This window comes from Calidris pugnax, unplaced genomic scaffold (genome assembly GCF_001431845.1).
Source record: "Calidris pugnax isolate Ruff unplaced genomic scaffold, ASM143184v1 scaffold19, whole genome shotgun sequence".
In the NCBI taxonomy this organism is placed as follows: Eukaryota; Metazoa; Chordata; class Aves; order Charadriiformes; family Scolopacidae; genus Calidris; species Calidris pugnax.
The window spans coordinates 4,875,151-4,898,778 of record NW_015090775.1 but is presented as its reverse complement, the minus strand read 5'-3'; the positions used below and the strand labels follow the sequence as shown (position 1 = coordinate 4,898,778).

The 23,628-nt window shown below is 44.1% G+C and overlaps 1 protein-coding gene across 1 annotated transcript in view; it reads right to left on the bottom strand.

The window, feature by feature from the left end:
- Positions 1 to 9,097: 9,097 nt before the first annotated feature.
- The window catches only part of CUBN (cubilin), a 166,347-nt gene continuing 151,816 nt past the window's right edge, over positions 9,098 to 23,628 (bottom strand). The window contains exons 60-67 of the mRNA XM_014945868.1: positions 17,221 to 17,426; positions 15,464 to 15,626; positions 15,084 to 15,292; positions 14,266 to 14,413; positions 13,966 to 14,147; positions 12,702 to 12,867; positions 9,795 to 10,030; positions 9,098 to 9,394 (exon numbers count right to left, since the gene is read on the bottom strand). Of these exons, the coding sequence (XP_014801354.1) occupies positions 9,287 to 9,394; positions 9,795 to 10,030; positions 12,702 to 12,867; positions 13,966 to 14,147; positions 14,266 to 14,413; positions 15,084 to 15,292; positions 15,464 to 15,626; positions 17,221 to 17,426 (1,418 nt within the window). The 3' untranslated portion in view covers positions 9,098 to 9,286. The remainder of the gene's footprint in view (positions 9,395 to 9,794; positions 10,031 to 12,701; positions 12,868 to 13,965; positions 14,148 to 14,265; positions 14,414 to 15,083; positions 15,293 to 15,463; positions 15,627 to 17,220; positions 17,427 to 23,628) is intronic.

Sequence of the window (23,628 nt, the reverse complement as noted above, 5' to 3'; positions counted from 1 at the left end):
CAGACCTGACACTTTGTTGTTATGGGTATGGTGCATTTGCTGTAAATGCAATATACCAATAAGAAAACACAGTCACAATTCTGGAAGCACGTGCAACATGCAAAGCATGATCCTGCTGTATCTGTTGAACAGCATTATCTCACTCTCCTCCAGAGACCAGCTGTGCCCAGCTCCAGGCTTAATGCCACCCTACGCCTTTCAAAAACCAGCAGAGATGCTACTTGGCCAGTGGCTTTGCTTCAGTAGCACGGAGAGGACAGGATGGACGGACAGGAGAGGCCGGAACGGACAGACAGGAGGCAAAGCCTCCCCATCCCTCCAGCGCCAGAAGGGCCGCAGTCAGAGGCTGGGCGGGCTGAGAGCGGCAGCCGGCGCACAGGCAGAGGCGATGGGGGAGAGAGGGGCGGCAGCCTCAGCCCCCCCGCCGCTCTCCCCGGTGCAGCGGAGCCGGGGCTCTCCCGAACACACACACACACGCACACGGCCGTTCCGGTGCTGCCGGGCGCCGCGCTCTTCCCTCCTACCGACGGATCCCCCCCAAAGCCCCCAAGGCTTCAGGGCACCCCCGGCGCAGCGGGGGCCGGGGCAGCAGCCCGGGCGGGGCGGCGCGGCTCCCCCCGCGGCCAGGGCCGGCGGCGGCCCCGGGACAAATAAGGAAGTTTGGGCGCAGACCCCGCCCGCCGCCGGTACTCACAGAGGCCGGGCACGTCCAGCATGCTAGAGATGCCGCGGTCACACATGTCCACCTCGGGCTGGTTCTTGTCCCTGCTCTCCTCCACGATCTTCTTCAGAGACTTAGACATGGCCTGAGTGGGGCAGAAACGGACTCGTGAGGCGGGAAGGGGGGAGCAGACCCGCCCGGGGACAGCCCCCTCCCGAGGGGACAGGGAGCTCGCCCGCGCCGCCAGGGGGTCCAGTCCCGTCCCCGCCGCAGCCCAGCGGAGCCCTGACCGGGATGCCGACCACCCTCCCGCCCCCGGGCGAGGGACAGGTCCCGCCGCTGCCCCCAGGGCGACTCACCGTGCGGTGCCGCGGCGGGACGATCGGTAGCCTGAGGGAAGCTGCACGCGCGCCGACTGGCACCCCCGCCCCGCCCTGTGGCACAGACACACTACCGCCCGTCCCCCGCCTTCCACCGCCCCGCCGGCCGCTCCGCCCACCGCCGGGCAGGAGCCGGACCAATCAGCGCGCTCCCTGTGCTGCAGACCAGCCGGCCATTGGCTGGAGGCGCCCGGAGGGAGGTTCGCTGACCAATAAGCGCGCCGTGTGGGTGATGGCAGGTGAAGCTGCAGGCCGGCAGTGCTGTGTTAGGGCGGGGGCGGTGTCAGCGCACGCGCAGCGGTGGGGGCTGGACGCCGCCATGTCCCGGGCTGTTCGTACAGAACACGGTTCCCGCCGCGGGCCGGGTCCCGGGGCCTGGCTGGGCAAGCTCCCGGCGAGCACGGCCGTTGGCAGCTGCCAGATGTAGCCTCTGTCCGGTAGAGGAGCGCAGCCCCCGAGAAAGGGGGTTGCGGCGCCCTGTCGGGCACCGGGCAGGGCCTGGGTGCGGCCTGGAGGGGTCCGCCGCCGTTGTGGGCTCGATAAAATGACGCGCCTTGCCCGGAGCTGAGCAGTTGTGAGGGGAAGCTCGCCTGGGTTAGTGCTGCTGCCCGTGTGGAGGCCTGTCTGAGCAGGCGCCTGTGGGTGCTGGTACATGTGGGCGGGTGTAAGTGGCGTGTGGGCCTGCAGGTGTCTTCAGAAGGCAGCCTGGACACCAGCTGCTGTGTCTCTGGCACTCAGAAAGCATTTGGCAAACATGAGTTCAAGGAGATGGGTTGTGGTGGATCCAGGTGCCGTGTCCCACGGGTCCGTGTGCCCTGGCGGCTTCCAGACCCCAGGGGCTCGGGGTGGGTGGGCAGCTCCGCGGCCTGGCCACCAGCAACAGGAGGAGCCGCAGAGCCGTGGAGCTGGAAAGCTCAGGCTCCTTAAAAACTCATCGAGTAGGGTTTCAAAATTCACTCTGAAGTTTGGTAAAGGCTACCTAAGGTAAAAGATGTTATCGGAGAAAAATTGGTCTCGTTGAATCGGGGATTTCTATTTCTTCTGGTGGCTTGGTGGATTTTCTGGTCAGCTCTAGTTGCAAAACAAGTCACGAGGCTGGGCCCAGGTTCTGACCACTTGTCACCGTGATGTCCGAGTTACAGCCTTACTGCTCAGAATGCATTTGTGCATATAACACCTTTGATAGGAGTTAAGAAGCTCCTACTTAGGGTCATTCGACAGACATGGAAGCTCAGAGCAGCTAATCACTAAATCTATCAAATGACTCAAGGCCAGGCCACCCATTCAATGCCACAGCCTTGAATTTTGTGTATGTGCTCGCTATGCACTGCATGGTGTTACTTAAAAGCCTAAAAATAATATCCACAGAGACCCAGATGAACCAGCCAAATGCCGAACCAGCAAACGAGGAACACTGCTGGAGGTGTGACTTTAGCTGTTGAGCATAAATATAATTAGAATAAATTATTTATTCTTACATAGCACAGCTGGAAGAAATTCCTTTTATCTGGATTGCTCAGCAGAACGCAGGGTCCCTCAGATGTGCAGTTCCTTCTTGTTTGCAGGAGCATGAATTGGAATCCCTCTCCTGTCTAAGAAGACGCCCTGATTGCCACCAGTCAGTTGTCCCAAAGACCTAGGTGCCAGCATGACTACTGATGGTTCCATGGAGAACCATCGCAGGCTTCATTTAGTAGCAAAGGCTTAGGCAGATTCATTGCCTATAAAACACAGTCCCAACTTGCTTATTCCAAGAAAGTACATGTGACTGTGACAAGGTACTCACAAAATGGTGTCTTCATGGTTAATGAGAAGCTCACTTGGCTTCTCACTGCCCTGTTCACGCAGTGATCAAAACAGTAGCATATTACACTGCACACAGCCTGGATGTCCACATTCTACCCATACCATACAAGTATTTAATTACTCCCAGCTTAATGAACATATTGCTATTACTCCTTTTTGTCAGGACTGCAGGTTTTTTTACCATCCTCCTAAATTGATTATCCTCTTGTGTAAACAGTTCATCACTCACTCACACCCTCTATGAGATCTGCTTTGGCTTCTGCTTTAGCAAACCTTTCATCTCTGATCAATACCCTGGTCAGGTCTGCACTGAATTTGGCAAAGAGGAGCTGCTGTCAATCAGCTTCCTTTTAAAGCTTCTCAGCTCCTCATGAAGCACTAAACATCAATTGGATGAGAAGGGGTGGGACAGTAAGTACACTTGCCACACTCTCCAAGGCTCAGATTACTCCCCCATCCTGAAAACTTAATTTTCAGGTTGTTCCATGAGCAGTCATCCTCACGAAGTGTAGTTTCCTGCAGAGGGCCTATGCCACTACAGTAACCCCATCTCCCCTCTCTTGTCCCCTGCCACCTCTTCCAAGTACATCTAGTTCTTCCATAACCCCTTTAACCCCAAATATCCTCAGTTCTCTCTGTACCTGTGTCTGGCGACCGGCTGCTGGAGCCCTCCCCACCTGTGTGGCAGTTGAGCTCACGCTACAGGCTTTTCCAATTTAGGTCTTGCTGTACAATCCAGCTACTGATCTTTTGCGTATGAAACAACTACAAAATATCTTTGTTCTCTGTCAGATTTGTTCTGAATTTGTCACTTTGCTTAAATGTTTGCAGAGTGAACGCCTGAAGTCTTTGGAGAGGCTGGCACGTGCCTTCTGTCCTTGGGACAGCAGGCTGAAGGAGGTGACTAGGAGGTAGATGTATGGCCTGTATGGCAGGGCTGGGGCTGCCAGCTGGTGGGAAGAGGGAGAAGTGGAAGTGGCTCCTGCCCTGGTTGTCCCCATCCCACTCCAGCTGGATGTGCCTCCCACTGGTTCCTCTGGCTGCTGTAGGGAGCAGCAAGGGGACGAGTCACTCTGACACTGCCCTTGCTCTGCCTGTCCTGGGTGGTTCTTGTAACCAAGGAAATGAGGTTTTACATTATTATTCTATTTTTATCCTCTTTTTTTTTTTTTTTCCCTCCAATAAAAGCTTTCAGAGCTTTTAATTATTATTACCATTAATGCAGGGTTAGTGTACGGTATCAAAACAATACACCAGCAACACGCACCCGCAGAACCAGGTGTGTGCTGCTGGGCACAGCTACTGAAAATGTCCAGCAACATTGCAGTCCTTACATGTGATAACTGGCACACGATATTTAGTTTGCTGATCTTTGCCTTACAAAAGCAAACTTCTAGAATTTGACCTCTATTACCAGCTAATAAAGATCTTAACCGTTTATTTGTGAGTAACCCTGTGTTGTTGCTGCTGTTGTCATTATGAACAGGAGTCAGTGCTATGAATTTTTGTTACATTACATTTTAATCCGGACTGCAGAATAATTCTGTGGTTTTAGTTTGGCAGCTGACAAAAATAACTACACTAAGTATTTTAAATTCTGGTGCCTAGGACACTTATCTCAAGTTACTGTGAGAAACTGAGACACCTCCTTTGCTTTATGAGTCGAGTGAAAACTGTTTGTGTCAAAATTGCTTTGTAAATTTAACTAAAATTAGCTAGTGTTTTAAATTGACCAACACCACAATTTCTAGCATTTTAGCTGTATATCTTCTCTCTCCTTGACTTCAAGTAACTATAGTCCCAACAATCTCATTGTAGTATTGCTTCTCATTTATTGTTTATAAATAATAGCCCTGCCACAAGGGAAAGGCAATTAAAATATACTGTTATGGACCTTTTAGTGCTTATTCTCCAAAATCTAATCTTGAGAGTGCTTACCATTTCTATATAACTGTCTCATAAAATATACCTTATATAAAAATTAATATGTATAGTAACATGCAGAAGAAGATTTACATGTAAGTTAAAAACACACAGGCTGTAGGAAGGGAGAACATGCACATTCATAATCTGTGCTTTGTCACTGAGGGAAGGAGGTTGGTTGTAGCCAGGCAGGTATTATACACAGACACACACATTCACAGCTACGACATCATTATCTATAAAAAAGCAACGTGCATAGTCAGAAAAGCAAGGATATTCATGGCAGTATTGTGAGATGAAGCCATGAATCTTATTAAACCCATATTTTATCTTTTGAATTGTACACTGCAAAAAACACATAGAAGTTTAATGGAAAAATTCCTTTTAAATTACCTGTTTAGTTGTTCCTGTTTGCTTTTGCTGTGCATTCATTTTCAAGCAAGTGTTTTAAATGACTCCTTACCTTCCAAGACAGAAACATGGCTTAGCACCAGCCCTCTCCTCTATGGACCTCCACTTTAATACTTCTGCAGTGGTATTTCTGTTGTGGTTCCTCATATGAAATGTTCGAGGACAGCAGTGGGGTTTTTTGTTACTGTTTTTTTAAAGAATGGGTTTGATAATTTACTCTAATTTTAGACTTTGACTATTTTTGGCAAGAGTCAGTTGGGCTAGATCAATTGAACCTTGTACCAGCAGCTTCATTCAGCACTCTTCATAAGCACAAATTCTCTGCTGGACTTTCATCTTTTTTCTAAAGAACCTCATGCATTTTACTAATTTTTATATAAAATTATGTACAGGTATGGAGCATTTCTAACATTTAAAGATGTGTCAAGTTATTGTTAGATTTAAAGAAAAAAACAACTTGCAAATTTATCTTTCTCTCATTCATAGTGCTCTTTAGCCTTTTCTTCTGCAAAGTTCAATAATTCCATAAAATTTATTTGACATTGTGACAGAAAGTCATGCCAAGAGCAAGTATGTACGTAGCGTATCAAAAAATGTCCAAGACCCTTTAATCTGCTTTGAAATGAACTGTGCTTTTTCCCTTAGTGAAATCAATCTTTTTGAAGTACAGATTTCAGCAAACTAATCAGTTTAACTGCAGCTCCCCTCTAGAGATTGAGGCCAAGGGTTGTGTCACCAGAACGGCCTCAGGCTTGTCCCAGGTCACCAGATCACATCTCCATAGTGTTCGCTAAGTCAACAGTAGGCCGGCCTCAGCACGGTGAGCACAGGGCAGTCCTGGGGAACTCAACTTTGGGGCTATAAACTGTATGACATGTGGCTGATACCAGTCTCAAAAAGCCACTAATGAATTTCATTCATTAAAACCGTGTACTGGTTTGTCATTTTATGTTCTTGTCCTACTCCTGACAAGGCCAAGGTCTGACCTGAGAATGCATTGTCCATCAGGGTGTGATCCACTTTTAACAAGAGAGATGAAATGTCCCGCAGAGCACAGCTGCACTGGCAGGAGACATCCCCTTCCCTTTCACCTCTGGCTTCCAGATGAGCTCTGCTTCAGGCTGGTAAAGTGCAGAAAATGTCAATGTTCTTGCTAAGCCAATTCTTGCCCAAACTCTGATGCTTCCATGACCAGCCACCTGGTGGCAAGAGACAGCAGCCAGATCTTGAGGGGATTCTCTGCCCTGCACCAGCTGCACCAAGTCCATGGTGATTCACAGGAAGGTCAAAACCACAACGGAGGTTCACAGAGCCCCATGATGCAGCCATGGAAGAATTAAACTCCTGCCAATCTCTGCAGGCAAACAGCTGAAGCTGTGCTTGCTTGCACTTGTGATGTCTCACACACTTGTATCTTTAGAGCTAATTTTGTAGCTCTATCTCCAGGCAGTTCAGATGTTTGTTTTCTTTACTGCTTGCTATCCCCTTTATGGGGCGTTTAATAAACTTTATAGACAAAGACTGCATCATCAGTTTGGTTGAAACTCAACAAAAGTTTTTCTGGACCACTAATCTGAAAATGTTTACGTTGACTGTGTGGTCCTTTATGTCTTCCCTTATTAGAGAAACTGTCTGTTCTGCCAGCAGCTCGGTAGGACGTAGATGTCTCCTAGTTTGATCCAAATACAGGTCTCTCTCATTTTTCCACGTTATACTTCAGCATGTTTGCAGGAGGATCACCTGTACATAACCTAGGTTTTTCTTGGTCCTTGGAGAATTCTAAAATGCTGGCTTACATCTAATGCTCTTGGCCAGTGGGAGTCCACAGGTTTCTCTCTAACTTATTACCAGATGATTTTGATTTGTATTTTAGAGCTTGCCATCTACCTTTTTGGCCTTTTTGTCTGATTTGTGTTGTCTACATTTTATTTAACCAGGATGGCTTCTCAGACACTATAATAAAGTCTTGTACGTTTGTGGAACAATGGTTTCTTCAGCATTCACTGGGAAATCTTCAAAGAGTTCCTAAATTTTGTTAGAACTGCCATTAATGTTTTAATGTCATTTCATAATTAATTATTGCAACAATCACATAAAGGAATTCCTTTCACTGTGAGTGACTCTTTGTAATAGTTATGAAGTGAGAGCTCTGGTGAGGCCTGTGTTCCTTTGCTGTGGTGGGAATTCCTCTTGCCTGTCCATCACAGGTGACATTCAGGAAATGAATTAGTCATTTGTTCTGGGTTGTGACAACAAATGTTTCATGGTGGAAATTAGTGTCGTCTGTATACCCTGTCAACAACATTTTTTATGTATGATGTGTGTTAGCCTGGGGAAGGGAAAAACTAATTTGAGTCAAAGGTCAACTGACATTTTTATGTCTGCCTTATTCTGAAGTTATATCTATTTTATAATTGTCTAGGAAATTGCCTACAAGTTGGCTGGGAAGGTGAAGTAGTTACTAAGAGTCTCCCAGAATCACATGGGGTTGGAAGGGACCTCTGGAGATCATCCAGTCCGACCCCCTGCCAAAGCAGGTCCACCCAGAGCAGGTTGCACAGGAACGTGTCCAGGTGGGTTTGAATGTCTCCAGAGAAGGAGACTCCACCACCTCCCTGGGCAGCCTCTGCCAGGGCTCTGCCACCCTCACAGGAAAGAAGTTCCTCCCCATGTTTAGGTGGAAATTCTTATATTCAAGTTTGTGCCCATTTCCTCTTGTCCTGTCCCTGGGCACCACTGAAAAAAGATCGGCCCCATCCTCTTGACACCCTCCCTTTAAGTATTTATAGCTGTTGATCAGATCCCCCTCAGTCTTCTCTAGACTAAAAATAGACCCAAGTCCTTCAGCCTTTCCTTTTAAGGGAGGTGTTCTCAGCCCCACATCATCTTTGTAGTCCTCTGCTGTCCCCTCTCCAGCAGTTCCCTGTCCTTCTGGAACTGGGGAGCCCAGAACTGGTCCCAGTGCTCCAGATGGGGCCTCCCCAGGGCAGAGCAGAGGGGCAGGATGACCTCCCTCCACCTGCTGGTCACCCTCTTCCTGATGCCCCCCAGGATGCCCTTGGCCTTCTTGGCCACAAGGGCCCATTGCTGGCTCATGGGCATCCCATTGTCCACCAGGACTCTCAGGTCTTTCTCCTCAGAGCTGCTCTCCAGCAGGTCACCCCCACCCTGTCCTGGTGCAGGGGGTTATTCCTCCCCAGGTGCAGCACCCAACACTTGCCCTTGTTGAAGTTCATCACGTTCCTCTCTGGCCAGCTGTCCAGCCTGTCCAGGTGGCGGCACAGCCTTCTGGTGTCTCAGCCACTCCTCCCAGTTTTGTATCATCAGTGAACTTGCTGAGGGGACATTCCATCCCTTCATCCAGGTCATTGATGAATATATTGAAGAGGACCGGACCCAGTACTGACCCCTGGAAACACCACTTGTTAGGGACCTCCAGCTAGATTCTGTGCCTCTAATCACATCTCACGTTTTTTCTGTTCAGTTGCAAATAGATTTTGAAGCTTGAAGATATAACTCAATAAATATAATCACAGTTATTTGTGTATATTGAATATAGAGCTCTGATCCTGGTGTTACTTCTTAATGTGGTTAAGATTTAGTACCACACCCTCTGGTTGTAGGACAGGGGCCATTTTTTTAGCAATTTCTGATTTTATTCTCATTTGAATAAAACTTTAGCTAATGTTTTAAAAGATGCTTGGGACAAAACCTTGTAACTCCATATAACTAATTGAAGACAACTTCATATCTTAGGTCCTCATCAACTTCATGTTGAATATTTTGTGTTTAATTTTCATCCTGGCTAATTCACTTTTTACAGCATTATATGTAAACATTTGAAGTTACGTAGAAGAATATAAAAAATACATTTCAAACACTAGCAAAACCTCATTTTCCCAGTTGGGTAAATAATAGTTTATTTTCAGTGCAATGGGAGATCACATTTTTTGGACAGAACTCTAAATTCATAACAGCTTCACTGAGAGTAATTTTTAAAAGGCCTTCAACTGCAATTATCATAACCGGGTTTGGAACTTACTTTATGATCTAAAGCCTCTTCAGTATAGCAGGGAATGGTAACGTATTTCTCCTAAACAGTCTTCTAGCTCGTCCAGCTTAACTGGAATCCTGATGGTAAAGTCACATATTCAGCATGAAATTTTATATAGACTTGATGAGATGTAGCAGTAAATGGAGCGATGTTTGTATCCTAAAATTAAAGACAAGAAAAATGAATAGCTTTATAGAACATGAAGATCCTTTGTAAAAGCCAGTGAGAGGGTTAAAACTGTGGCACAGATTGGATCATAGCTTGTAAATGACCTCAGGTCTGGCTAAATACTGCTGTTGCATTTCTCCCTTAGGGTGTTACAAATATTTAAATTGCAAATACAACTAAATACAGAGAAAAATACCTTAATGTCTCCCACTAGATGTCACTGTAAGGTCTGGATTGGAAGGCTTCTAGGGTGCCACACACACCCTGTGCCTTCACTACCACTCACCTGTGTGGAATTCATGCCAGAATTGGAGAAACAGTCCTGAATATCAAAACCAGTGAAGGTTCATTTTAACCACTTACAAGGTGACAGGCAGTAGGCAATACGTACCGTCCCACAGTATGGCCCAGCTGGGGGACAGCTGGCATCTGGCCCGTCGAAAAGGATCAGATAGTTGCTCCTGCAGTCCCCCTGGTCATCGATGCTGATGAAATCAAAGTTCACTGTGACAATTCTTCCCTTGGGCACGGTCACGGCCCACTCACAGTCAGTGGTGTTGGGGTACGTTGCCGGGTAGCCAGGGCTAGCAAACGAGCCGGTGCTGCCGTATAATGTTCCTCCGCATCCTGGAAACAGACACTGTTAATTAGCTGAGAAGGCTTGGTTTCACAAGATACTAGAGCATGTAGTACATTACTCAGCCCCTGTACTCAGCACTGGTGAGGCCACACCTCGAGTGTTGTGTCCAGTTTTGGGCACCTCGATACAAGAGAGATCTCGAGGTGCTGGAGCGAGTGCAGAGGAGGTGAGGGGGCTGGAAAACAAATCGTATGAGGAGCAGCTGAAGGAGCTGGGGCTGTTTAGTGTGAGGAAGAGGAGGCTGAGGGGAGACCTCATCACTCTCTACAACTTCGTGAAAGGACACTGTAGAGAGGTTGGTGCTGGTCTCTTCTCACAGGTAATTAGTGACAGAACGAGAGGGAACGGCTTCAAGCTCCAACAGGGGAGGTTTAGATTGAACATTAGGAAGGAATTTTTCACCAAAAGAGTGATAGGGCATTGGAACAGGCTGCCCAGGGAGGGGGTGGAGTCACCATCCCTGGGTGTGTTTAAGGGACGTTTAGATGGGGTACTGAGGGATATGGTGTAGGGGAGGACTTTGTAGAGTAGGGGAGATGGTTGGACTCGATGATCCCAAGGGTCTCTTCCAACCTGAATGATTCTATGATTCTATGATTCTATGATTAGTACAGTATTAGTAATAGCACTGAGAAACAGAGAGATGCTGGGAGCTGGAGTAATGGATGTGGGTATGAGTGTTATTCCAATAAGAGACAAAACTGAGGCTCTAACTTCAGCAGCCTGAGAAGAATATGCAATGGGCATTAGACCATCACTGGGTATTAAAAATCAAAACCCCTAAAACTCTTTGAAACAGGAACCAAAGTCTTAAATGTGTGCCTTGGTCAGTTCAGTCCCCAGCTACTCAACTTGAGACAAATTCTCTTGGGCTGTTCTTTGGAATGAAAAGTATTGAATCCTCATCTGATAAAAAATACAGCAAGAACAACTCAGGGAAAATAGTCATATTAGGTAAACTAAAGGCCATTTATACCAAAATTCAATCTCCCACAGTGGGCAGAAGCAGATGCCCTGAGAGAAATGCAAGTTTTTAGAGTAAGAGTAAGCATGTGTGATCATGACCCAGATGACTCTCACAGTCTCCAAGAATTTTCAGCTCACAGCTCCCAGACATGGCACCTTTGTATTTAATAGTCTTAATCAGATGTCTTCCCTGAACTTGTTCAGGTAGCCCTCGAATCCATGTAAATTTGAAGCATCCTATGGGAAGGAGCCCCCATAGCAGCTTAACTGCATACTGTGTGAAGAAGTGGTTTGTTTGGCTTTGTTTAAACCTACCACCTCCTGCCTTTATCTGAAGGCCTCTAGTTCTTCTGTGAGAAAAGTCAACGAACAGTTGATCACTATTTACCTATTTATTACTCAATTTGATAGATCTCAGTAGTTTCTTAGCCAGGTTAAAAAGTCTCAGTGTACCTCATACAGAGGCCATTTTTTTATGTTGAGCCCTTTTGTCTGAAATTTTTCCAGTTATACTGGATTGTTTATACGAGGAGGACCTCGTATATACATATATGTATATATATACACCAGAACTGTGCACATCATTCAATTTCTGTGTGAACTATGGATTTATACAGTGGCTTTGTTCTCTCTTCTTTTCCCAACCATTCCTAGTGTTGTGCTAGCCTACTTGACTATCAGTGAGCAGTGACCTCTTGTTTTCACGGAACTGTTTTACCCCCAAGATCTTTTTGCTGAGTGCTAAAAAGTCAACTCACAGCCCAAGTAAAGTTAGCCCATGTTCTTCATCAACACTTTCCTTTGCTGAACTTGATCTGCCTTCTCATCACCAAGCCACTCAACACTGTAAGGTCATTCCACAGTGCTTTTCAGCTGGCCATGAGCTTTCCTACCTCCAGTAACTTAATCTCGTGAACAATTACCCAGCTATTAACTGGGTAATTCATGAGCCATTTATGAATGTGTCTATTATATAATCACACCACACCATTCAAATTTCAATCCTTTTCAGGCTTAGCGTATCACAACCATTTTTTTTTTTTTTTTTTTTTTTGCCCATGTTCTTCATCAACACTTTCCTACGCTGAACTTGATCTGCCTTCTCATCACCAAGCCACTCAACACTGTAAGGTCATTCCACAGTGCTTTTCAGCTGGCCATGAGCTTTCCTACCTCCAGTAACTTAATCTCGTGAACAATTACCCAGCTATTAACTGGGTAATTCATGAGCCATTTATGAATGTGTCTATTATATAATCACACCACACCATTCAAATTTCAATCCTTTTCAGGCTTAGCAGTGCCTAGATCCTACAGCGTATCACAACCGGACTATGAATGGAGTAGGCTGGATCACCACCACCACTCTGTGGATCCCAAGATCCTGATATGATCTGACCTCTCAGTGAAAGAGGTAGATCTTCATCTTAAGTGGACTACATCCTCTGAGGTTGCTGAAGTCAACTTTAGGGAGAGGGAATTGCTTCCATCACATAAAATGGATCTTGCCCCACTGGTCTCCAGGAACAATTACCTCTCTCCAGTGACTGAAGAGGGTGGACTATGGGTGCCTGGGGAGATCTTAAGTGTTGATGAGGCAGGGCCCAGACTGAGCAGGCTGAAATCCATATTTCCATTTTCTCCCTCTGTGTACAATTGCTGAGTGGCATTACTTTGTAATTACAGCCTTACCACTTGATGAAGAAGTCCAAGTAATTTCATAGCCATCACGAGCCCCTGAAAAATCACTCTTGAAACGAAGGTAGACAACATGATTTTGGGGGAAGATGGGATTGGGCACAGTGTTTCCACAGAACCTGCCAAGTAGTGGTGATTGCGCATCACTCCCATTTCTGATCTTCAAGAGACACAAAAAAAAATATTGTCAATATTAACTCCCTATGCCAGTTACACACTAGTACAATTATGCAGTGATATAAGCACAGCACAAATTATATAGTGACTTGCATGCTTATCATAACTGTTATTTTAATACTGTTATTTTTCCTACTATATGTTCTTGTATAGAAGAAAAAAGAGACTATTAACCAGCCTGAGTGTAATTGCACAGAACAAGTATTATCAGAAACAGGTGACTAAATTTTATGGTATGGTACATCTCCTGACAAAAAATTACTTGACTAGTAGCTAAGATCTGCTGTTGCAATTCAAACCCACGTTTTACTTTTCAGAAGAAATGTTAATATTCCCGATGAAAAGATTAACTCTTTACCTTGCAGACCACTCTTCCCTGGCCACATTACGACACAGATCATACTACATAGCTCAGGTTTAATCTGGGTTGTGGTTTTTTTTTTCTGAGCTCCAATAATTTTGATGCTTGAGACAGTAAAGAGGATATGAAAGGAGAACCAAATAACGATTCTGCCACAGACACCTGACTTTTGTCAACTGGCCAGTGAATGGGGAAACCTTCAACAAGCGTGAAAGGACAGAGTGAGGATTATGTAGGAGGGTATGTTTTTTATTGATGTAAAGTACCTTTGCAAGTGTCCTACATTTGATACTAGAGCTCTTCTTTTTTTTTTTTTTAATGAAAAAATGCTTTTTTAGAAGAAAAAAATAGGAAGCAGATGGAATCTACTGCTGGAATGAAAGCACTCAGACTTGCGGCTTTGTTCATGCACAGATTTTAGTATTGGTTAAAACTGTCCTGGCTTGCTCTGTTAACTGGGTGACATCAACAAGAGCTAGGTAACGATGAGTTAGCTGATAATGAAACTATTTATGCATTGGTTTTGGACTTGCTATAGTGTGTATTGTTTAACCTCTTCCCATAGCATTTGAGTACCTTTCACCATAGAACTGTAGCAATAGAGCAATAGATTAGTCCCTAATATCAATTCAGCTCAGACTTGATCCAAGCTTATTAATATCTTCAGAATTAAGCAGATTTTTGAGAGAGGCCCACAAAATATGTATATTTGCTTGATACCTCTAGGAAATCACGTGAACACTGCATGCTGTCCTCCAAACTGAAACCATGGAAAAAGAGAGAAATTGTGTGATTCAGGGGAGCTCGTAGAATGATAGAACAGTCCATATTATTGGGGTGACGACCAGGCCAGCCGGGGCTCTTCAGGTAACCAAATGGCTGGTTGTACTCTCTGCTGCAACCTTGGGACAGAAAACCAGAAGCCTGTAAGCATTTCAGATTTCTCTATTGCTTCTCACTGCATGGAATCAACAAAGAGAATGGAAGGTAGATTTTTTTTAGACATTTCTTCAAGCTTACCTACAGCTTGATAGGTAAATTTGAGTCCATTATTAATCATATATTCATCTGATTTGAACGTCACGATGGCAGTGCGGTCGTAAGAGTAAAATTCAGGGACTGGAAAAGTCTCGGTGCTGCAGAATCTATGGACTGACCCTTGGCTGTGCTGGAATTCAATACATGTCACAAGTTACTTCTACTTAATGATATAATTTGGTTTTCTGTTTACTGAACTTGAGGTAAATAGATCTCTCAGCACTTCCTATACCAGTTATCCAATCACATTTTAAAGTTCTCATGGAAATCACTTAATAATGTCTCAACATTTTATGTTAAGTTATTATGAAAAACAAATCAAATGTAACAGATATTTTCATGCCAAAATAAGAAACAATGAAAGAAGGATTAGAATAATATCATACAAGGGACATGAACAGGTTGGGTTTTTTCTGGGGCTTTCTATAAACACTCTTCTTGGCACGAGTATTTATTTTTATTATGATTCTTGGGTGGCAGGAAGTAGAATTAGTTAATTAAAACTTGCTGCTGGGCAGTACTTTCTGGGTGTTTAGTTTGGCAGCTTTGTTACTTGGTGCAACTGTGAAAAATTGTGTAACACTTAGGAGGTCTAATTCAATGTGTGCATAGTGTGCTTCCATGAGGTCTGTGTGCCAGTTAACACAGTTAAGCGGGGGACAATGAGCAATGCTTTGGATGTCCCCCTCACACAGAATCATCAATTAATTTATTACCAAATAGTCGGCTTCTTCTCTCTTTACAAAGAGTGAAGGGAGCTGAATGTGAATGGGGAATGCTATCAACTGTAAATATCTTACTGTTGGTGAGTCCTGGAGCTGTAGGTAGTTCTGGGAGCAGTCCTGGCCAGAATGGAGGTGGAAGACCTCTACCACCACCCTGACTTGCTGCTGTGGAGGAGCATCAATGACCCAAGTACAGAGAGTAGACGGTGGGTATTCATTTGGGAAGTTAGGGGACGCTGCAGTCAGGGATGTAGAAGTTGCATTATATATTCCCCCACACAGACCTGTGTAAAATGGTAATAAGTGCATCATAGTGTCAAAACTTTTACAATGGGGGGAAAATATTTATTGAGCAAAACTACACTGGTCAATATACGTGTGTATTTACCTGTAACTCTCTAGAAGAAAAAAAAAGTAAGTGAAACAGATATGCATATGTATATATGTATACTTACGATCCACTGTGGTGTAGGTCGCATTGAAACCCTCTCTTTCCACAGAACTGTCTGTGATGAATTTCACAGTCAAGGAATTACGGGTAGAAAGAAAAGGAGCTGGTACTGTAGATCCACAGAATGTGCCAACTAAATTGGCATTTTCATTATCTCCGTCGTAAAGCTGAAAGAAGAAAAGTGTATAAGCCACTAGTAGTTTAGGCACAACAAGCAAACAAAAAGAAATAAAATTCTTTGAGCCCTTCTGACATTACAGTCTCTTGAAAGCACAGTAGATGCTAGTGTCCTTTAATAGGATGTTCTTGATGACTGTAATTATTCACTGCCATATTAACTAAATCTGTTGGACAGTGTAAATCTAATTATTGGGACATTCTGGTCCCATCTCAGCAAATCTATCAAAAATTTATTCTATTTTAATAATTTTCATTTTTATATGCAATCTCAGAGTGCTTTTTAATGAGAAAGGTTGATTTTATTCACCAAAATGTAGAATTTGTTCCTAGTTTCATTGAGCATCTCTAATGCTCAAGAGGATCGAGAACATGCCTTGGTGGATCTTGTTTAGCAGCATTCTGCTATTCTACATTTTTTATGCTCATCTCCAAGATAATAGCTTTCACAGGTGAGCATTTAGTATCAAGACTTATTTATTCAAAATGTTATAAAATGTTAAAAGGCCAACAGCATCCTGGCCTGTGTCAGGAACAGTGTGGCAAGTAGGGCCCGAGAAGCGATCGTCCCCCTGTACTGGGCACTGGTGAGACCCCACCTCGAGTACTGTGTCCAGTTTTGGGCCCCCTACCACAAGAGAGACATTGAGGTGCTGGAGCGGGTCCAGAGAAGGGCAACGAAGCTGGTGAGGGGTCTGGAGCACAAGTCTTACGAGGAGAGGCTGAGGGAGCTGGGGGTGTTCAGTCTGGGGAAGAGGAGACTGAGGGGAGACCTTATCGCTCTCTACAACTCCCTGAAAGGAGGGTGTAGAGAGACGGGGGTCGGTCTCTTCTTCCAAGCTACAGACGATAGGACAAGGGGTAATGGCCTCAAGTTGCGCCAGGGGAAGTTCAGGTTGGATATTAGGAAACATTTCTTTACTGAAAGGGTTGTCAGGCATTGGAATGGGCTGCCCAGGGAGGTGGTGGAGTCACCATCCCTGGAGGGATTTAAGAAACGTGTAGACATGGCTCTTCAGGGCATGCTCCTAGTGCCCAAGATTATTGGTTTGTGGTGGGATGTTGTGTGGGTGGGTGATGGTTTTTGGTTTGGTTGTTGTTGTTGTGTGTTTAGGGGGTGGGTGGTGGTATGTGGTTTTTTGTGGTTTATTTTTGTTTGTTTGTTTGTTTGTTTGTTTTGTGGTTGGCTTGATGATCTCTCAGGTCCCTTCCAACCACTACAATTCTGTGATTCTGTGATTCTGTAAATTATTTTCAAGCTATTTGGTATGATCATGAGTCTGCGTGTTTGCTTTCAAAGTGCTTGGGTCTTCTTTTGTGAAATAAATGCTCGTTCAGATAGGCAGTCTTAAGAACAGAAGCTTTTCCTCATAACAATGTTAAAACTCTTATTGGTTTTCAAAAAGGCTGGATGTTATCTGGAGTAGTAATCTAACCCACAAAAAAAAAAATAAAATTGAAATTATATTAAGGAATTTAATTTCTTCATAAAGCTATTTTCTGCTAATCAAGTTTTAGCCTCATGGAGAGGCTAATGGCTTCATTTCACCGTTATTTTCTTGTTAAAATACACAGCTGTCTTACTTGGACATAATCGTAGCGGCAGGCCTGAGCAGACTGTGCTTCCAGCAGGAATGCAGTGAAGGTGAGGTTGACCAGTTTGTTCACGGGTGCACTTATGATCCATACACAGTCCAGATTTTTCTCATATCTTCTGGTCACGTTGGAGACGGGAGAGCCAAAGCTATAAGCTGAATTTGTCAAGTAACCACCACAGCCATTCTGGGGTCCTGGTGAAGAAGCAGAAGCTTTTTAAAAGCAATTCCTGGCATTTATTTAATCTTCAGATCTTTAATGTCAAGCCAGAGGTTTTTTCTGTGCTACGGAATTGTGCTGTCCTGTCTCGCAAGGACCACCTCAATGATTAAAAGGCTTTCAACACGAGCAGCGTTAGACGGGTACGAATCACAATTAGATCTGAAAGGGTGAATTAAGGCTCGTGTCTTCTGCTGAATATGAAATCGGAATCCACTTTGAAAATGTGACAACAGATTTTTAAAAATGGCTTATAAGACGACAGAGGACAGAAATTAAATAACAAATAGCGGTTAGAAGGCCTTTTGAAGCCATTCTTACCTGCTAGGGAGAGGGCCTGGACAGCAGGGGGCGCTGGGTTGTTGACTTTGAAAATCTAGTTCAAAATTTAGTTGCTTGTTTTGGCAATGTTTTGGCAACCCCCCCTCGTTCGGGGGGGGGGGATACTGAATTTGGCAGCCAGACACTGGCACCCAGACCCGTGTTCAGGAGTCTAAGCTGGAAGGGACTGACTTCTGGCAGCGTCCTGCGTGGGGGGAACTCACAGCCCCCCTGAAAAGCGAGCTGCTTGGGGTCTGGATCCCGCACAGGGAGATAAGGCCCTCACTGCAGCAACTCGCCCTGAAAATTTGAACCCTGTAACGTTCTTCAGTCACATTGAGAAAAAAATTACTTTTGGAGAAAAGCAGTTATTAGAAGATTAAAAGCCTTTTATTGTGTCAAATTACAGACAAAAAATATAGGCTAGCTGAAGGGATTTTTTTTAACTTTTTTTAAAAAAATAAAGGTTGGACTGCACTAGTAAATCTGATCAATTTATTTACTTTATGCTTCCTTCCCCAGTCTCTGGGGCCTCCTGGCCACTTATTTAATTCAGGAATTCACATAAACTATGGTTCATACTCTTGCTTTTGGGTCTGAGAGAGTTTTTGTAAACTGCACAGAGCAAAGCAGGAACTGGAAGCGGGCTGCTGTCTCCCACAGAGACTGCTTTTAGGAGAACTGGGCACCAAAAGAGGCTACAGCTGGGGTTAAACAACACGAGTGGGGTTTCAGAATTTGTGTTAAATATGCCCGTCTGGCTGACAGGCACTGACTTACCCTTAACAGGCTGCTGTATTTCCAGTGGTATAAAACTGCACCCTGCTCGAGCCAGGGCATTGCAAAAGATGGCTCTGGTGAAAACTCAGCATCCAAGTGTCAGGGTTGCGTCAGGGGCGCGGGGCTGGAGACAGCCCTGTCTTGCAAGACTGGAATGGTTAAACCCAAGTGACTGAGGCTAAATGTCATCCTGCTCTACCAACCAAAGCCAGAAAAACCCCACCCTAAAACCAAGTTTGCTTGAAACCAAAAAGCCTAATAACATGAGATTTGAGTTTTTGCTACAGCTAAAAATGACCAGAAGAAACTCGTTACCAAGTGAAAAAGTCAGGAATTAATAGACTCCAGTCCAGTTTTGTGGGCTGCTAATGAAGTCAGAGACTTGGAAAAGCCTTAGTGTTCATTCCATTGCCGCTGCAGAAGCCGAGAACAACAGCAGGGAAAATGTGAGTGGTAAATCATGTTCTTACAAATAGTCTAGGAAGGAGGAAAATGTCAGACAGGAGGGTTCCTGGGCCCTAAGAGGGCAGTTCCACTATGTTTTTTCTCTGGGTTCACCCTTCTGCATGATTTATTCAGTCCCCTGAAACAACTCGTTGGAGCTGCCCGGCATTTTGGATGCCTTCTACTAAACATATCATTGAGCATATGAGCATCAGACACAGATCACAGTCTGACCATCCAGCCCTGCAATGTCGAGTCCGTAGTGAGATATGGCTCAGACAATTTACGATGCTCCCCTTCACCCTGTTCGTCAAGGTCAGTGTTCCAGAGATGCCCGTCAGACCATTGCAACAGGAATCAGGGAATTGCGACAGAGCCACGAAGCAGGAAAGCTCTCATTTACCTTGGATTGTCCTCTTTTTGGTTATCAAAGATCCGGGCCTTTGGAATGGTGCACTTCCCTGCTAGCTGTGCAGCCATAAAAATAGCTCAGATGACAATACAGATGTGGGTAACCTCCCAACAGAGAGAGAAACGGGCCAAATCCTCATTATCAGAAAATTAATTCTAGCTAGTGTAGCCAGTAATAGCATCTAAGAGGAGAAAAATAACGAAAAGTATGATTTACAGTCACTAAAGATGAGGTTTCATCATTAGCTTTCACAATGCTTAGCCTGCTCAGCCAGGGTTGAGTCAAGTGCTTACAGGACACTACGTTATTAATAACGGCTGGACTGGAAGCCAACCACAGATCAAGTAGCCCTGCAAATAAAGCCGAATAAAGAGCAGCCCTTGTTGAAAAATCTATCTATCTTGGTGTTTTTCAGTACTAATCAATGTTACAGCTGGTTTCAGCCACTAAAAGTTATAGAATAATGAAGCCGTGTAGGTCTAGGGAACACCCACAAGTTCATGAAGAACCAACTGCTTAATAGGAGGGAACTCGTGAGAGAAATGCTATTGTACTGAATTTTAGCCAGGACACAACTCGTTGCAAAAATCAGCACCATTTCTGAATAGATCACCTGCTAGTGATCATTGATGGAATGATATTTATTGTTTGCTAACACAGCCAGAAAAAAATTGTAGCTAAAATTTAGACATAATGTGGGACTAAGAAGTCTTTTAATTTGTAGAATAGCCTCCTAGATATCAAAAGCTAAACTTGATAAAAATAGTGAGAAATTTACCTTATAGGACAGTTTGTGTGGGGGCAGATAGATTGACTACAAGGCTCACTGTGCTGTTTCGGTCTCTGGTTTCTTATTTAAAATAAAATTCATAAGGTCATCATAAATCAGATTGCAATCTTGTCCTGCTCATAAACAGCTTGCCAGAGAACACAAATTATCAGAAGAACTAGGGCACACACTGTCATCACTAATTGGGAAGCAGTAATGAAACTAAAAGGCTGAAGGACCATTCAGGAAAGAAGGAACTGAAGGTTCCCTATGGCAAATAAAAGTAATTACAGAGCATAGGGCAAGCACATGTTTTTCTGTTGAATTAAATCCTCTAGATATGGAACGAAGATGAAGATGAATCTTTAAAGCTGCCTGCCTTTGAAGCACAGCCAGAGGTAAAGTCCGTTTATACAGGTATGGATGGAAGTAGATTTACAACTACTGAGTAGTTTTAAATCTATCAGAAACAGCTAAACCAGTGACATTTCAAACCACAACAACCTAATTTTGCCCCCTTTCCCTTCTCACTAAAGGAGCATCACAAACCTCTATTAGAAGGCAGCAAAGTTCAGAGAACTTTGCACAGAGAGGGGGTTTGACTGGTGGGATGGCCTGGCAATGGTGCCAGCAGTGACATTTAGGGCCATAAAAGCCCCAGTCTCCTGCTTTAGCAGGATTTCACAAATGCAGTCAGGCAAAGTTCATCATCTCCAGTTTTTAGACTATTGGCTGATCCTGAATCTAACAGTCCAGACATGGTCTGTGCCAAGCCCACCCTAGTTCTGCAGAACTGCAATGATGTACCATCCCATCCACCTCCTTGATGCTCCTCTGAGGGAGCAGGGGCAGACGTGCAGTCTGGCCCCATTCTCATACTTTGCATTACTGTATTCACCTGCTGGTTGGCATCACAGCTGCCCAGGCCTTTGCAGACCTCTCTTGTGATGTGAATCAGAAACGTCTCCTCACCCTGTGTTTGTGTGCACCAGAGCACAGATTTTCAGCTGAAAGAGTCATTGTTTCCTTACATCCTCCATTAGAGGATGGGGCTGGTCTTTTTTCAGTGGTGCCCAGGGACAGGACAAGAGGAAATGGGCACAAACTTGAACATAAGGGGTTCCACGTCAACATGAGGAGGAACTTTGCTGTGAGGGTGGCAGAGCCCTGGCAGAGGCTGCCCAGGGAGGTGGTGGAGTCTCCTTCTCTGGAGACATTCAAACCCTCCTGGACACGTTCCTGTGGGACCTGCTCTGGGTGGACCTGCTTTGGCAGGGGGTTGGAGGAGATGATCTCCAGAGGTCCCTTCCAACCCCATGGGATTCTGTGATTGGTGTTAGTGAAGCTGAGACAATCATACAAGCAGAGTTTGCCCACAGTTGTGTGAAGTGCCTTTAATCTGAATATCCCCTCAGCTTTTAACTGTTTAGTCACCTACAAAGTCATGTTTAATCACTTTCTGAAAATTATTTTTCACCTTTTTTCAGATCAGTCAGAAATGTCATATTTAAAAGTCTACCTCTTCTCTATCCAGTGTGAGTATGCAAACCACTCCTATTTATTTTGCTTTGGGAGAAGGCATTGAAGAACTGACATTTCTGAGGGATTTGTAGACTATCCCTTAGCCCAACAGTTGTATTCTTTTCAGAGATATTGAAGAGACATATTTCAACACTGCAAGTTCTTTCTAAATTTAGTCAGATTTCAAGCTGATGCATATTTTTATATTTGAGCTCCAAAATACATTTAGCAACAGTCCAGGAATTGTGACTTCTGAACATATGTTCTGAGCTTGTTATGGATGTTCTTATTTTCATAGACTATAATAAGATCAAGAAAAGATATTATTAGCTGCAATTTATTCATTATTTTAATAGAATAAGCTATTTATAGTTAAGCCGTGACGATGTAATGAATCTGAAATCTGTAGTATTAATGTGAAATATATCCAAAAAGCCAAAGAAATTTTTGCAAGAAGATTTATGAGTTTGAAGGAAGACCCTCTGCAGGACCAGGCTCTAAGTCTGGGCTGGATATCTGGAGATAGATACTCCCCTGACGCAACAGCATTCACGTGCCGCAGTCAAGGACACGTTCTTCTAAGATGTTTTTGTTGGAGGGAGAAAAATATGCGGGAAACCTGAGATTCAGCTGTGCCGAGTCCTTCCCCACCCAACAGGCCATAGCTGCTGTTGTCAGTCCAGGTGCCTGGTGCCACCTACAGCAGGTGTTAACGTTATTTACATAAATCAGTGTGATGAATTACTGCTGCTGGTGTAAGAATTTAGAAATGACTCACAGAAGAACACCTAACCCTGACCTATGCGATACAATAACCAAGCCAATAATTTACACCTTATATTGCCCATTCAGAACTACTTTTTTTAACAATTCTGAGCAATCAAAAAAAAAAATAATCTGCTGCAACTGTGTGTGCTGAGCACTGCTGAAAACCTGCACCGAGAACCCAAAAATAGAGTGAGCCAAGCTTTCAGGTTACAGGGCAGAACCGGACTTAGAACTATACTAAGCAATTTTTTTTTTTTGCTGTTAATAAAATAAAATAGCATAAAAATGCTGTGAAAATTCTAGTGGATCAATTTTTTTAAAGTACACTTCAATTTCATTAGGGGAGAGCATAGCAGTAAACCCATTAGTGATAGACACTGAGTGTATTGTATTCCAAACAGGAAACGAGTAATTCAATACACAGCTAATAGAATAAGGGAAGACAGATACCTCCGGGTAATTTATCAGATAAGTTACATATCATTTTGTCAGGAAGAAAAGCATACGGACTATAATCTATTTCTATTATATACATACTAGATTATTTACAGAAATTACCTATTAACGCATTTTTCTGATATATCAGAGAAGATTCCTTTTTCTATCTATTTTTCTTCTAAACTCACATTTTTTCTCTCTATGTAACCTTTTTCTATCTATTTTTCTTCTAAACTCATGTTTTTTTCTCTCTATGTAGAATGATTAGTATTCATTCAATAGAAATGCTTATTTGAATAAAAAGGATGGAGGGATCCTGGGCAAACCGAGGACAATGCAGAGGAGAGGGCGCTGAGGGACTTCACATTCCAACCGCCTAATGGTTGCCAAAGGTTTTGGAGGCATTTCTTCTGCCTTAGACCCTCCAACACTAGTTTTATCATTGTTGCCAAACCCTATTCTTCTGGCCTGTCTGTGTCCGTCTGGTTTTCCTCGTCTTGTGTTTAAATCATCATCTCTTTGTGACAGTGGATTGTTGTTCATTCTGCCCATGAGCTCGTAAGCCCCAAGGTGGTGCAGGCTCTTTCACAAAGTGCAAATGTGAATTTCTCCTGCATGTCCACAAGAGGTGGTATAAAAAACAGGAGGAACTTTCTGACTCAACCCACATGTCTAACCATGTGTGACTCCTTCTTGTAAAATCATGTGGCTCCCTGAGACAGCA